General features: G+C 32.4%; 1 protein-coding gene across 1 annotated transcript; it reads right to left on the bottom strand.

Annotated features, from left to right (window-relative positions):
- Positions 1–9,153: 9,153 nt before the first annotated feature.
- On the bottom strand, positions 9,154–16,835 carry LOC132725932 (acyl-CoA-binding domain-containing protein 6-like). The gene is made up of 7 exons (XM_060711147.1): positions 16,693–16,835; positions 13,178–13,242; positions 12,385–12,481; positions 11,706–11,903; positions 11,162–11,251; positions 10,611–10,641; positions 9,154–9,466 (listed from the first exon to the last, which is right to left on the bottom strand). Exons 1-7 carry the CDS (start codon positions 16,810–16,812, stop codon positions 9,312–9,314), a joined length of 756 nt encoding a protein of 251 aa, XP_060567130.1. The 5' UTR covers positions 16,813–16,835; the 3' UTR covers positions 9,154–9,311.
- Between the last annotated feature and the right edge of the window lie 358 nt (positions 16,836–17,193).

Raw genomic sequence — 17,193 nt, 5'->3', positions numbered from 1 at the left:
TTCTTTTCTGATCAATAAGCCATTAATTCTGAGGTAAAAAAAACCTACACTTTGTTCTGGTGTGAATATACTATTTTTTAGGGTAACAATCCATTTGTTCTGAGTTTAATAAACCACTTTGTTCCAAGGCCAATAAACCATTTTATTCTGAATTTAATAAACCACTTTGTTCTAAGGCCAATAAACCATTTTATTCTGAGTTTAATAAACCACTTTGTTCTGTGGCCAATAAACCATTTTATTCTGAGTTTAATAAACCACTTTGTTTTGAGGCCAATAAACCACTTTGTTCTGGGGCCAATAAACCACTTTGTTCTGAATTTAATAAACCACTTTGTTCTGAGGCCAATAAACACTTTTTTATTCTGAGTTTAATAAACCACTTTGTTCTGAGGCCAATAAACCATTTTATTCTGAGTTTAATAAACCACTTTGTTCTGAGGCCAATAAACCATTTTATTCTGAGTTTAATAAACCACTTTGTTCTGAGGCCAATAAACCACTTTGTTCTGGGGCCAATAAACCATTTTGTTCTGAGTTTAATAAACCACTTTGTTCTGAGGCCAATAAACCACTTTGTTCTGAGTTTAATAAACCACTTTGTTCTGAGGCCAATAAACCATTTTATTCTGAGTTTAATAAACCACTTCGTTCTGAGGCCAATAAACCACTTTGTTCTGGGGCCAATAAACCACTTTGTTCTGAGTTTAATAAACCACTTTATTCTGAGGCCAATAAGCCAATTTGTTCCCATAGTAATAAACTATTTCTTTGGATAAGAATAAGGCATTTATTGCAAGGGTAATAATGCATTATTTTGTTCTTATGCTTTAAAACCACTTTGTTTGGAAGGTAGTAAACCAGTTTGTTCTGGGGGTAGTAAACTAGCTTGTTCTGAGGGTAAAAAACCAGCTTTTTCTGAGGGTTGTAAACCATTTTTTTCTGACAGAAGTAAACCACTTAGTTCTGAATGTAGAAAACCAGCTTGTTCTAAGGCTTGTAAACCAGTTTTTCTGAGAGTAATGAAACAATTAGTGGCTTAGTATTTGTGTGCAACATAACAGGCTCTAATGTTAGTAACATATTGACCTGAAGACAAAGTATATGTACATTATTCAGAGGGTGACATGAAACTTTCCAAATGTAACTTACAATTTGTTTTCAGAGTTGTAAACCATTTGCTCTAGATGTAATGTATAATTTGCTCTAAGGGACTAGCTGGTTTAGAGAGAATATAATATTAACTATAAAATTAAACTTCAGAAAAAAGGAAGAAAGAAGAAATGTGTCCATAGGACACAGATGCCACCATCATGGCCCAACTGCTGCAGGTACGAGGGTTATCCAAAAAATTCGTGCACTGCAGTAATTGTCGTGAGAGTTATTTATAAAAACAAATGAGTCATATATCACTTGAAGGGGAAATCTGTCTCAAATAAGAAAACAAAAGAAAAAGTCGGGTTACCGGCGTGTCGTGTAAAAGAATGGTCATTAAGTTACCTTAGTAACGTAATACCGGCGCACGGCAAAAAGTTGGGTTAGTTCATTTCTGTAATTGTATAAATTGTTTGTTGCTTGTAAAATGGCATTTGCTTTTTATGTTATAATTTGTTTTACTGTCAAAAGAGGAATGATTGATGCAAAGTATTTTGTTGTTTTTATTGTTCTTATGCAACGGACGTAATATTTTATAGTGACGTTAGGAATACGTACACATACCTTTCCCTGAATTTTAACTTTTATATGTAGTGTTTAAAGGATACCGTGATGCATCAAAGTAATGAAGTAACCCAATTTTTTGTCATGCGCCGGTATTACGTTACCAAGGTAACTGTATGAAGATTCGTTTTCACGACATGCCGGTTACACGTTTTTTCCTTTTGTTTTCTTATTTGAGACAGATCTCCCCTTCAAGTGATATATAATTAATGTTTTTCTATCAAGAACTCTCACGACAATACCTGCAGTGCACAAATTTTTTGGACAGCCCTCGTATCATTGATAAAGAAATCGCCCAATATTTTAATGAACCATCAAGGAATAAGGAAGTTTTAAGCCAAAAAGGAAAGCTTACACAGTTTGAACTTTAACCTCAAAATGCAACTTTGACCTTAATGGTGCATATTTGGATCTTGCAAGTAACACACCATCTGACAGTGGTGAAAGCACATGCTAGATATTTCAACATTCTTCCAGTATTGAAAAAAATTGTTAGTCCCAAAGGATTTGTCCCTTGACCGATGAGTACCAACTTGACCTTAAAAATGCAGATATGGGTCTTACATATACATTGTCTTAGTGTAGTGAAAGCATATGCAAAATATTCTAACAATCTGCCAATAAATAACAAACAATTTACTAAGTTATAACAATGTTGTAAGCATTTTTGTGCAGACACATACACATATACTACAGATATACTCTCTAATTCTTGTAAAGACATCTGTCAAATGTTTTGACAATATATTAACTTATAAGAATAAGGAATATAGGAATAAGCAAGTTGGTAGCCAAAGAGGGAAGCCAGACACTTTAGACATTGACTTTGAACTTGAAGGTGCAATTGTGGGTTTTGCATATAAAACATCTTTTGTGGTGAATACATATGCCAAATATGGTCAATCCATCATGTAGAAGATATAGATACACATACACAAATACAACCACATGGACAGGTTTAATACCCAATGCCCAATTACCATCATTATAGCATGGACATAAAATGCACTTAGGGAAAACAGGAATGACAAACCTCTATCTGGGACAACAGAAAATAAGATATTCTATCCATATATACAACATTATCTTGGAAATCAAAGCAAAAGATATCATTGCTTCAGAGTACAAATTTAATACATCTCATTAAAGAGAGATGAAAAACAAGAGCATTGCAAGGCCTGTGCAATATACACCCAAATGCAAACATTTTTGAGTAATCAAAATTTATCTTTAAATAAGGGAAGTGAACCATTCCTGAAATTTTTCCAAAACATATTTTATCTTATTTATCTATACAATAGCACCAAGTGATAAGAAATTGTCACAAAACAGACAGTGTTTTTATTTGTTTGGGTCGTCAGACCAAACAAATAATGGTAGCGAAATTTCAGAGTCTAATGTTGTTAATTGCAAATGCCGAAAGTAGTCCACTTTTTTGAAGCGGTTACTTCCCTTTTGTATGTACACTAAAGCCGAAAAATTCAGGGGAGATCACTGCGTAAAGATGGTCAAAGACAGGCGCATCAATTTTCAAGCAAAGTAATTCCCGAATGGTCGAAGATTTCTAATATTGTTTTATTGTATTTTCTGATCGAAAATAACTAAATACAAAGCGGACATTCGATCTCTGACACAGAAGTTTACGACAAACCTAACAACAAGTAGTTCTCAAAACAGCTTAAAACTAGCGATTTAAAAGAAAGAAATATTTTATTTTGTTACAAGTATCCAACAAATTACAACGCATTTAAAGTTAAACAATAGCGTTGGCTTATAGAATTGTCAATAAATGCACAATCACAAATTACGCAGATGAATATGATTTTATCAATGAAAATACTATTTATTACCGAATACTACACAAACCGAGTAGTGGAATATATAGATTCTACATGTCGGACTGTTTGGGCGAGAGGATTTTCGCTAAAATATTTACTTCAATTTTAAACAACAGGTTTACCCTGAACAAAATACCTCGATTAATAAGGATTACAAACCCGAAATGCAATGGAAATTCTAAATTTAGAATGACTTGATATTATTCAGACTTTCCGTGTATAACTTCTCCGTGGTTCAGTGGTAACGCGCTCGCTTAGTGAGTGAGAGGTCTCGGGTTCGAATCCCAGTCGAGGAAACCTTTTTTTTTTGTTAAATTCTTTTTTAAGTGTTTTTGTTAAGGAAGTATATATGATATGCTAGGATAAAGTGTGGCTGTCGTAAAAAATGAACATAAATGATTTTTTGATGCAACTCTAGTTATGCAGAATTCCGTATGTATCAAACTCTGGTGCCTTGCAAAATGAATTATAATACATAAAAATAAACCTTTACAGGAAAATGCATACAGATATACAGTACGATTTAGATTGCAAAGATCAGAAAATACCACAGAACTTGCAGCCCTTTGATTCTTTATAAATATAAATGCTTATAGTAAGCTCCAGGATTATTTACATCTGTGTTAAACAACAGTTAAAGTCATTACAAGCCCTAATTTAGAATAATATGGTTTTCTTCAGCCCGTTCACATATAAATTCACCGTGGCTGAAGGGTTTTCGGGCTCGCTTAGGAAGCGAGAGGTCTGGAGTTCAAATCCCTGTAAAGGTAACTGTTTTTTTTCAAATTGTTAAAGTCAAATAAACATTGGATTGAATATCAGTGTTGCAATTAGTCTTATAGCCAATTTACTACAATTAAAACGCTGGAAAGCATTGGTGGCACTATACATATAATATCACAACCTGCACCTTTCTTACATTCTGAGACCCAAACAAATTCAGCGCCTTCTGTGCTTTGATTTGTAAAGTTTTCAAGCTACCCTTTGTATCTCATATTTTCCAACCAATATAAATAATATTATCCTTAACATTGTTCAGAATCAAAAAAGTTTCCAAAAAATTTTAAGGAAAGAATACACACAAAATAAAAAAGAAAGAGAAACTTGATCCACAAAAAGCTAAAACCTCTTGTCTCATGGAATACTCTCCATTATGCACTAGTAATCCATTCTATAAATAACAAAAGATATCTGGAGTGTGTGCTTGCCTTTTCTAAGTGTCTGACAGTAAAAAAAGAGCCTGGATAATGTAGATTTTTTCCAAGTTCAAAAATGGCCATAATTCTGTCAAAATCCATGTAAGAATTCTAGACCTTGGAAAGTGAGCCTCTCTTATGCTTTCAAGGAAGTGTGTGAAGTTTCAATCTTTTCCTTTCAGTAGTTATGGAGAAACCGATTTGCATGCAAAAACTTCACTAAAGAGTGATGCCCTAACCTGGGTAAGAACAACAGTCATTACAGAGTATTCTCCCTTATACACTTATGTAAAGATTTTGAATGACTATAAGTGTGACCCTGATCTTGACCTTGAGAATCCCATATTTGTATACAAAGTGGATATGAAACAGCTAAAAGACAGATGGACAACTAGGTGCGTAATATTTCACGCCAAAATCCTTTTAAAAATCAAATACTTTCTTTCACTCTTAGCAAAACTGATTGCGAGTATTGATTACAAGTATTTTGTTTTTATATTAACAGCTGAGAGAGAACTCATTTCCTAACAATATTGCAAAAAAAAAAAACAAAAACAAAAAAAAAAACTCAAATAAACAAAACAAAAACATTTCCTGGTGGTAACTGAGTTATAATTGAACAATAATAATAGAATGGTGCAAAATACATAATAGTAATTTATTTTGAAGATAAAAAAAATATAATGTAAATTGTGCAAAGTGAGTATTCTGTGCACAATAAGCATTTCTAAGCTAAAGCTTTTACTGTGAAAACAAAATGTAAGTCACACTGAAGTTACAAATCATAATCAATCCAATAAATGTGTATGTTTGATTATGATAATGTGTGAACTTCTACCAAAATCAAATTAAGGCAATGTCCGTATATACAAAACAAAGAATGGTTAAAGAAACATCTGTAGATATCAAATATAACTGATTAAGTATGAACAATTGAAAAATTGGTTATCATATTAGCTTTTGAACTCAGCTTTCAAATCATGCAGGATCAAAACAAACACAAGGTCAAACTATCAGTTACAGGTAGATATTATGTATAATCCAGGTCTGCATCTGACAGACTTTTTTGATATTAATCATTTTAGATTTAAAAATATATGGCAGTCATATACTGTACCTAAAGTAAACATAAATCAATGGAGAGAAAGGCTATATAATAAAATATGCTAAGTCATATGTGAACCAGAGCACAGCATGCCTTGTTAGTGTTTGTCTGTTAAAAATTCTAAGTTATAAAGGGGCATTACTCCAAAAATATTGCTTTCAGAATTACTCCCCTTGTCTAACAACTATACCTTGTCATGATAAGCAAGTATTCCATGTTTCATGTTGATAATTTTTAAAATGTTTGTATAATCGGCTACAGTAAAGTTCTCAAATGATGACAATGGGGCCGCAGCGAACATAAAAATCTGACTTTTTCTGCGAAACTGATGACCTAAAAATGACAGTCTGACTTAAATTTGCCATTATTCATAAAATATTGTTAATGGCTAATGGCAGAAATATTGCTTATTTGTTATAATAAAACTTTAAATGCGAATAAATTGCCAACTTAATGCAAAACAGTTGTACATCATTAATACAGGGAGATAAATTCTTTTTACACTTAACCAACAAAAACTATAACAACAGTGATACAAATATCCTAAACGAAATGCAAAATTTTCAAGCTATGTCAATAGTTATAATAATGTAATAACAAATTAATTATTACACAGGCACTATGGGTAAACAATTGATTGTTACAAATAATAAAAAAAACTCTACCACTCAAAATCTTATCAAGATTATAAAAAATCTCTTAAACCATATTCATATTTGTACATTGTATTTATGAATTTTATTCTTAAAGCAGAAGTCCTCCAGAAGAGAACAGAAAAACTACCGTCTCACTAATATTTCAAAACCCTCTTCAAAAACTTTATATAGTTGAAAGAAATAGAAATGACACTTAAAAATGTTTATTGCTCTAAAAAATGAACAGTTAATTTCACAAATGGGATATACCTTCTTTTATTATACTACCAAATTCCTTCATACAGGTTTTTATTCTACTACCATGTATTTGTACATGACAATACCATGACCTGTGATGTGGAACACACCAAATCCAGGATCGTATTAAACATAAAGGGAAACAAATAAACTGCTTTGGTTTTGATACTTGTAGTAATTTGTGCCACTACAAATTATAAATGATAAATTATATCATATATATTATGACCAATATATAGAGGATATTCAAGTTTTTTCTATAAATACATGATTTATTTTCATCGAGTGGTATGAAAATAAATATTTCATGAGTGGCGGTAGCCACGAGTGAAATATGGTAATTTTCCATGCCACAAGATGAAAATAAATCATGTATTTATAGAAAAAACTTGAATTTTCTGTTTATTATATACATTTTTCTCTTTTTTGACATTTAAATTTGAAAGACTTTACCTATAATTTTGTGTACTGGCAGAATTAAAAAGAAAGTAGTCCGGCAAGACACCAGTGAAAATACGGAAAATATGTTTCACTGCAGTGAAAAATAAATTTTTACAGTGAAAATACGGAAAATGAAAATACGCATTTTATCTCATCAATATTTCTCAATATTTCATTTATAAGTATATAATAAATCAACTTTAACTTAAAATATGATAATGGCCTACTCATTGACTAAAATCTATATATGACACTGGGCATTATGGATACCCGGATTTTTTTCAAACCACTGTTGTGACATGTGACTATGTTGAATAAATTATTTTCTCCTATTTATATTGGCTACTGCTTTAGTAACAGAGTACATTATGCAAAGAAGAAAAACAGTACCACAATACACTGATGTTTTTGTCAACATTTTCTTTCTAGAATTTATATGTCAGCGATAAAAGATTAACATATTAAACCCAACTAGATCAGTATTTACCATTTACATGAATTAATATTTCATTATTTTATTTTACCATCAGGAGGCCAGTGGCTTTAAAATGAAAAAAAAAATGGAAAAAAAAAAACACCAAAAAAAAAAAAAAAAAAAAAAAAGATAGAAAAAGAAGTTACATCAAATTTACTGACCTCAAAGTTTCTGTTCTAAAACTACATGTACATAAAAGACAAAACATTTATAAAGACAGAAGTCAAGTATCTATAAACCCATATAAAACAAATGTATAAAAATAAAAAAAATCCAGTGTCAATGAATAAAACCCTCTTTAAAATATTCCCTATCCAAGAGTATTGTACAATAATAAATAAATAAACAAGACTAAATCTAATGGATTTAAATTTCATCAAAATCATGATTATTATTCTGTTCATTTCATCTTTAAATTTGATCAATTTCTCACATAATTTTATGTCATGGATTTGCCATACATTGTACATTGTAAATAGACGTATTTCCAGATTTTACCCATCTTATTCTGGGTACAAACTTTTACACTTATAGCTTTATGGTGCACACAGTTCACAATCAGGTGATCAAGGTATTGCACTTATTACTGATATATTTACCAAGTTGTAACTGTGAAAGTTAAATTATACTCTGGGATTAGACGCGAAAAAACCAACATTTACTGAGTTGCAGAGTATCTATATACTTAAAGGGACTCCACTGAGGTTTTTTTACATGACACGACAGAAAATAATTTTTCCTGATTAATGTTCCATTTGATGTAGGTCTAAACCAATAACATGTGCATAAAATTTAAGACCATTCCCTCCCTCTTTTTCCCAGAATAATTATTGTTATTGTGGAAAATAACCCAAATTCAGGCTAAGAAGAGCCTAAAATTATGATTTTCAATCTATTTATCAGTATTTTTCTGAATAACTTTTGCATATCTTTCTGTTTTAAGTGGCACAACTGATCTTTGTAAAAAATTCCTATTTTATATTTTTAGGCTGTTGGACCTCAGTGGATTTTCCTTTAATACTTGCAGTAGTACAGTATTGTCTGAAAATACTATGTGATTTACTGACAATATATGTACTGGTAACACAGACCTGCCATGCTACATATTAGGTCTCGAGTATTTTTAAGTCCCCATAAAAATATGTTTGTTAACATTGATAAAGTGGATACAATTGTTGCCAAAAGCACAACTAATACATCAGTTCAATAAAGTAACATTACTCAAGTTAGCACTCAGGAAGTTTAAGTTCCTAACCATGCTTGAACAAAAAGCGATTACACTTTGCCACCAGTATAGAGCCAGGTCAGCCTGCGGATCCATGGAGTCTAACCAGACTCTATACAGTTGACTGAGTTACTTACAATTTTCATCTTAATATCCCCAAAATTGATAATGGACAATTCCAAAAAAATGGAAAATGGACACGCCCACTAAAGAAATTCAGTAGGTTAGAGGCTTGAGTCGCCCCCCCCCCCCTCCCCAAACAAACCAATAGCATTTGTTCACCTCAATATAATAAGCCATACGGCTTAAAGCACAAGAAAGTTACACCTGTTCAATAGAATTACTCCAGATAACAGAATATCACAGAATGGTCACTCTTATACTCCTAGAGACAGATGTATTTTTGAGGGTAAAATATGTCATCTGTTTGGAAAACTTGAAATAATCTGCTTAATCTCCGCCGTTGTTTCAGGTATTAAACTTTGAACTGTTTGTCCATCCGTGTCCGGGATATTAGTGTTAGCACCATTCGTCAATAATAATCTCACAACCTCTGGGTGTTCACATACCATGGCTAAAATTAAACAAAAACAAATATCACCTTGTTAACATGCCATGGCTAAAACTGTACAAAAACAAATATCACCTTGTTAACATGCCATGGCTAAAATTGTACAAAACAAATATCATTTTGTTCATATACCATGACTAAAATTGTACAAAAACAAATATCATTTTGTTCATATACCATGACTAAAATTGTACAAAAACAAATATCATCTATCAATTACCATGAACAACCCTTACAAATCAATTCTGTTGTTGTCAACATTGTTGGTTTAAGCATGCCATGACATTTAAACGACAGGCACTGGGGCAGGTATTCACCAATGGTCAAAGATACAAGTGTGTCATATACTTCTACTTACAGTCACAACCAAATACCCTTAAGAGGCGGCATGGCCGAGTGGTTACCGCACCAAATTAGTAATCTAAGGATAATTTTCTGCGTAGGTTCAAACCCTGCCAGAGGCAAGCCATTGTTTTCTTGAGCAAGAAACTTTACACTAATTGCTCAGTACTAGTTGGTTTCAGTTACAGATTTCAGAGTGTGTCTATAAACTTTAAGCTACCTACACAATCAAACTAAAAATAAATTCAGTATAAACCAAATACCCTTACATGTTGCACACTCCAGAAGACTGCTAGAAATACCATTATTTATTTTATGGTTACAGCGAAACAAATGTGTCCAGAGGACGCAATACGGACACAGACGTTCTAACTAGACAGTTCTTATGTGGCAACTCTATTGTTCTTTTTAGCCACATAAAGGCCTTACAGAATGAATGACATCAAAGTGAAACTAATGTTACCTATTGTTCTTCTCGCCACATTGGTATCCAAATGTTAGCTTGAATGTCCCAGCATTCTACTGTCTGTCCATCAAGCAGTTTGTCAGTCTATGGATAAACAGCGTGATGGACAGACAACAGTAAATCTATATCACAACTTCAAAATGAGGGCAGAGCGAAAATGACTCCATTTAAAAAGAAACAACAGGTTCTATAACATGTAAAGTTTTATCTACACAGAACCTCCGTTTTTTTGGTCTCATAAGAAAAACTTGTCTGTATTTTTAGTATGAAAGTTGGAGCAAATCTACTTTATCCTTAAATTCATATAATGAAATGTGGAATCAAGACATTAAAACTCACCAAAATGAAGTCCTGTCTGACCATCGGCATCCTACAAAAGTTGAAACATAAAACATATGTCATTTCAAAGGTAATTACATATTGGGATGTAACACTCGAATCTAATAATTTCATTCAACAATTCTTCCAGTGACTGAGTGTTCACAGCAGCTAGGTTTGCAGGGCGGGCAAAATCCGAATTTTACTAACTTGCCCGTTTTAACATTTCTTGTCTGTATAGTTAATTCTTGAAATTTTCCACTTGTCCTTAAAGGCTGTGGGACAACCTGGGCAATACAGACAATTGATCTTGCTTCCCCAGGTTTGCTGCAAAAAATCTAGTTCATACTTGATACGAAAACCATTATGAATCAAGAACAATTTTCTTGAATATTGCAAAAGGTGTGGCAAACTCACAAAGCTACATCCACAGTTAAAGTTTCAATGTAGTAGCATTGTAAGTACTGAAGTGAATGACCATTAACGTAAACCTAACTAAAAGGTTTAACAAAGGTTCCTAAAAATAGCCAAACTTGATCTTTGAAAAGTGCAACTAAAAATGGGGGACTAACCTGTGAATTAATATTAGCACCATGTTTTAGCAGTGTAGCCACCATGTCAGTATCTCCTCTATCACATGCCCAATGTAGCAACACCATTCCCTAGATAACAAATAATAGCAAATACAATAATGAATATGCCTGTACAAGATTTTTTTCTGCCTTTTTGTTACCTTAGCTATAGCCTATTTTGATTTTATGGCTTTAACACTAGACACTGTTTTTGCAGAAGTATGTCAAAATTTAAAAGCCTAATCTTTTTTCACCAAGAACATTGAACGTTTGGTAAATAAATGTATATCACGCAAATCAGAGGTTATGAAAACAAAGAACTGTCAGTAGGACAGACTGCTTGACTATTCTCAGTGCTTGATAGCAAAACAAGGGCCTGGATAATGCAAGAATTAACAAACAGGAAGATTTTATTCAAAATATATGACAAAGTTGTGAGTCTTGTCTAGTGACAAAGAAAGTTTTTTAAGTGCAAATGGGCCATATTTCATTAAAAATCCTGGCCTATTAAAAAGAAAACTGAAATTTTCAAGTATGGGCAAACCTCCGAGTCTTTCTCGTCAACATTAACATTGTTGTTATCCAGTATCTTGGACACACGTTTCGTATCGCCATCTTTACACCAATCAAATATTGTCTTCAGCCTATCGTCAATATTTTTATCAGTGTTCATCATTGTGCTAACAGCCACACCTAGTGTCATTTGTTTACCACTACTTGGCTTGTCCGTACTCTTGGATACCTTTAATAAGCATTGAAGCAATTATGTTTTTTTTAAATCAAATATTGGTACACTGACACCTAGGTAGCACATCTTGTAATGTTTACAACTAAACCGGGTAGTATAGTACGAAAGTATGAAACCCAGTTACAGAAACTCGCAAATTTCTTGTATTCAATCCAAATAAAGTTTAATAGATCTAATTTTTGAGATATTTAGTTCAGGCTTATATAGGGAAAATAAGATACCTGGAAAAAATGCACCATTATATATGATATACTAGTTATAATTCAGATTCTATAATAGTCAAAGAGAAATTAATAAACATGTAACCAAGTCTTAATCTATGTCATACAAATCTGTTTATACATAAGAAACAAATTGATACATACATCTACATTCTTAAATCTTTGCATGTAGAATTATAAAATAGTGCACATTGTCTAAATTTATAGTTTATAACCTTGAGGCCAAGTTAAATACCGGCCAAGTTTCAATGTACCTGAGTCTGCCATTTTGGATCATATCTTGCTATTATATCTATGTACTCTCTCATTGCATCATGCTTTCCCATGCTTCCAAGTTTCTTCCATGCTGACCTGTAAATTATGATATTATGAAATCATTTATTTTAATCAGGTCACACTGACAAGGTGTCTTAAAAGGGGTACATGTATACCCATGTAATGATGTATGGATACACATCAAATTTTGTATGTACAGATGAAGATTTTAATGCCCCTTATGATATCCCTGTTATCACCAATAAAAGTTGCCTTTTGTAACAACAGAGAAGTATTTATTTGTCTCTGGTAAAATAAAGAAAAATTGCCAACTGAGCCTTTGATCATGAAAAAACTCATGCAAATCAAAAGCCTGACTGGGTCAATCAGCTTGTCAGGTATTCTGATGACAAATTATACATCATATTACACTATTTTAACAGTTCTGTAATTTTCTATGCCAAGAGTGTTGAACTCAAATACATTGTGTAACCTTCGAATAAATTATGATTTGGAAGTCAGATTATTCTTTTAATTACACCATTTCTTAAAATAGAAACACATTTTTACTTCTTGGAAATCTAAATGTTACCAGTAATTATTTGAAATAGTTAAAGGTTGTTGATTAATTTTTGTTCATTTTTATGGAATACAGTAAAAGAAAGGCAGAAAAATGCATATTTTAATACTAAAATAAGGGTTAAATCCAGTCACATATGTAACTTTTAACATAAAAAAAATATGTACATAATTATGTACAAGATAAATTTACATATTATGAAAATGACAAACCATTTTTGTTTCCCCTGGAAGTCAAGAAATCCGGGTTTTGGAGTGTTGCACTCTCCTTCTTTTACCTAAAATCATGAAATGAATTATTTATTATATTAGAAAATGACATATCCTTACGTTAAAAAATTACTGGTGTAAAAATGTTTTTCTTTAATCACAGCTGATCAAATACAAACAAAGCATTATGTAACCCTAGAAATAAAAATACATTAAAATTTGTTGTACCTCAATATTTTAGATATAATAAAAATATTTATTATGGAAAGAATACTTTAACACTAGATTACAGTTTTTACAATATCTACCTTATGTATATTATTATAACTTATTCCCAAACTTTTTTGGCTTGAGATTTTATGCAGCACTGTACAAATTATCTATATTAAAATGGGTATTTTATAATATAAGGCTCTGAATGAGGTACCCAAAACATATATTCACCAAGATACTAGATAAACTGATAAAGTCAACACTTCAAAATTTTAAGTAAAAAAATGCTGAAAAATCAACATAAATATATCTATTTATAAATATGTTTTTATGTTTTGTTTTAAATCTATTGTTGCTATATTTATATCAATTTTGTTCAAACTCAACTGATGGCAATATTTGAGTGGGTTAAATGGTTGTTTAGATCTGTCAATATTCATTTTTAAACAGCTTGAAATCATTATTCACCATCAAGTAATGTTAGTTAGTTTTAAGATCAAATTGAATTGTTCACTTAGTTTAACAAGTAATTACTTCAAGATATACATTGAATTTTTTTACTTTGCAAATCTGCCAAAATTATATATAATATAATTATATAATCACCAGGATGTTGTATTTGCAACCCAGCACTAATTACAACTCACATGGGCATTAGTGGTTCATACATTTAGTGTCTATACAAAATATTAGGTTCAAGTCAACTGTGGTCACTGGTGGTGTTGGTAGTTTTAACTAGTTTACCCTCTGGATCATGGCAGAAAACCACTTTGAATTCACCAGAGCACAGTTCAGCCACCACATCATTCCTGGGTAAAGCAGTTTACCAATAGGCAATACTAGTTCATAGTTGCCTTCACTATCACAAGCAGGGGTTTATTTAAGCGGACGCCCGCTTGCCCGCGTCGGGTAGAAATCGCTGCGGGCAAGTGAAATTTGAAAGCAAATTGCCCGGCGGGCAAGTGAATTTTCGTTATGCCTTCTATTAGCTTTGATATCCTTTGCCGATAATACTTTTCTTTCCGTTCATATTACAGTCAAACAAGTGTATTTTAACTGTTTCTGATTGTAGTTGGACTCCTATCAACCAATCAAATTACGTAAAAAAAACTTTTTCCATTTTGCTTTCCTTTCAAAATGGCGGGCGGCGCCGAAAGTTTTCCCATTTTTAAAAGAAAAAAGTCTGCAGCGATTAAAGAAAAAGCCACGGCAAAGAAATTATCTGATTTTCTGAATAAAAAGCATAAAATCACAAAAATTCAAGATGAGTTATGTCAATAAAGACTGACACAACTGCAAGGTTCAAGAAAGAACAGAAACATTGGGCCGTAAAAATCTACTCCTTTGAATCCTGTACGCTATTGTTTTCTTCATACGGTCAGAATTTAACTAACTGGCGTCAACTCATTTGCAATAGGCCTATAGAATTTTTTTAAAATTCGTCACCAGTAATCATTTTTACACAAATCTTGACGAAAAATCACAATAGTCTTGAACTGTTGTTAATTTATTTTCCTTTCTCCCCTACAGCAATGTTTAAAAATATTCTAGATCTATTAATAAACAGAATAAAATAATCCATAAAATGTTTAAAATCCTTTTTGGTAAATCACAGCATATTGTGTAACTATAAGTTATCTGAGGTCATTCTAGGTCATGCCTAATTTACGACCAAAACAGAAAAAATCTCCTTAGGTGAAACATACAGCAAATGACGTATATTTCGTCTGACAGTTCTTTGAACCAGTCAGTGCTCTGAACTGTATGATTACTGCATGCGGTGAGTCCCTTTGATGTGACAGATGTTAAAACTTCAAATAAATTTCAATACAAGCAGGGAGGATAGGAATCAGACAGATCAATTTAAATTGAGTATAACACATCCTGTCATGGACTTGGAGCAACTTGTTGTTTTTAAAAATGAAATAAATTTGAAAGGTACATAACTAGTTTGGTAATGCAAACAAAGCAAACATATTTTTGATATTTTACATTGTTTGAAATCAACAATAAACATTTAAATCCTATCACAATTTTCAACAATCGATGTACTGTTTCCTTTTTAAAGTTGTAATAAGGTGATAGCATCTGAATGTGAATATATTTTAAAGGCACCTGGAATAGGGCCTAATTATTACCTGTAATTTTTATAAGCCTTAACAGATCATGACTATTGTTAATCTTCACTTTCATTTTACTATTTTGATGTGAGGAATCCCTGACATTTAGGAGTTTTTCTAAATTAAATCTCAGGGATTTCTATTGGATCCCTGGCAAAGTTGTGTCGACCCCTAGACTATTGTGAATTAGCAAAAAACATATACAGTAGGGAATTTAATAGGACTATTTTACTATCTGAGGCATAAGTTGATAGGATCTGCAACAAATCTTATTTTTACCCATAATTTTTGCTTTGATTATTAAAAATCTTCACATTAAGATCGGGCAACCTGTTTTTCCTGGGGGCAAGTAGATTTGAAAAGTTACTTGCCCTTCGGGCAAGTGAAAGTCAAAACCTTAAGTAAACCCCTGACAAGGAACTGATGATTCTATACATGATCTGAGGTACTGTGCCAATAATATTAGAACGGTATTCATACGGGGAAGTCAAAGACCGGGCCGCAAAGCGGGCCCGGGCTTTGGCTTGCCCGGCTATAGACTACACGTGTATATTTAAAAGAAAATCAAATAAAAAACAATTAAAAAATATATAGAATTCTATACCTATCAATGAAATTTTCAGTGTCAGTTCTAGTCGGGCGCCGCCATTTACAATGTAACTCAATGATAATAGGCGGGGTATTCCGATAACGGAACAAATCTCAACTTTTCGGATAAATGATAATCGTCGAGTGTTCCGAGTGAAAACGGAAGCGGTGCATGTAATACCGAATGACACCTTTAAAACGGAAAGAATGAAAGGAATTTTTAACGACTTCCCCGTTCATAGGCATTGCCTAATTTCATATTAATCATTCACAACGAAAGTGACCTGCACAGACTGTGCCTCAAACCTAGGTCATCCGACTCACAGTCAGATGCTTTATCAATTGAGCAAACCGGACAGGACAGATAAAAGTCAACTTTCTAAAAATAAAAGGTCAAAACTTCTACAGTTAGCCATGACTTAAATCATGTCTTTTCACAACTTGAAAATTGAAATTACAGCACCTTTTGAATAGATAACTGGTATTAATTAATACGTTTGACTGATTTGTATCACATAAAGGGTCGCGAAAACTAAATACATATTTCGTTTCTTTTTATATTTTTCAATTGCTTAATAACGACGAAGCTTAACAAACCTGTTTATATCTAGCATATAATTTAAGTAACGTGTCTGAATCAAAAGAACTCGTATTATCTCTGACATATTCTGTAGCTGCTTCAAAAACAGATCTAATATCGTCAGAGCCGCTTGCCATTGTTGTTGTTGTTTTTGCCGACGGTGTCGCCGTAAGAATACACCTGAACGATTTATCCGCCTTATCTCCATGACGTAGCATAACAGAATTGCGTATAAGTAATGCAGTCATAAAAAACTGGTTCAGCACGTGTCATATATGTTGCGGTGGTGCGGTTTGGATCAGAATTCTAAGGAAAAAAAAACAACAACTAAAAACAAACAAACAAAATTGCCAATCTATCTTAGAACCTATCTTGAGATAGGTACATTTTTGTTACTTTCCGTAGTAAATAGAGGTGAACATATGTGACATATTGTTGTTTAGTATCTATGTATGTGTATTTGTAAGTATGTACTGTTCTGTTTTTTATGGACTTGTGTGCTTTCAAGAACAGTTCTG

This window comes from Ruditapes philippinarum, unplaced genomic scaffold (genome assembly GCF_026571515.1).
Source record: "Ruditapes philippinarum isolate M1 unplaced genomic scaffold, ASM2657151v2 ctg326_1_1_1_1, whole genome shotgun sequence".
NCBI classification, from domain to species: Eukaryota; Metazoa; Mollusca; class Bivalvia; order Venerida; family Veneridae; genus Ruditapes; species Ruditapes philippinarum.
Note: the sequence above shows the minus strand (reverse complement) of the source record. Positions and strands in the feature narration are given on the sequence as shown.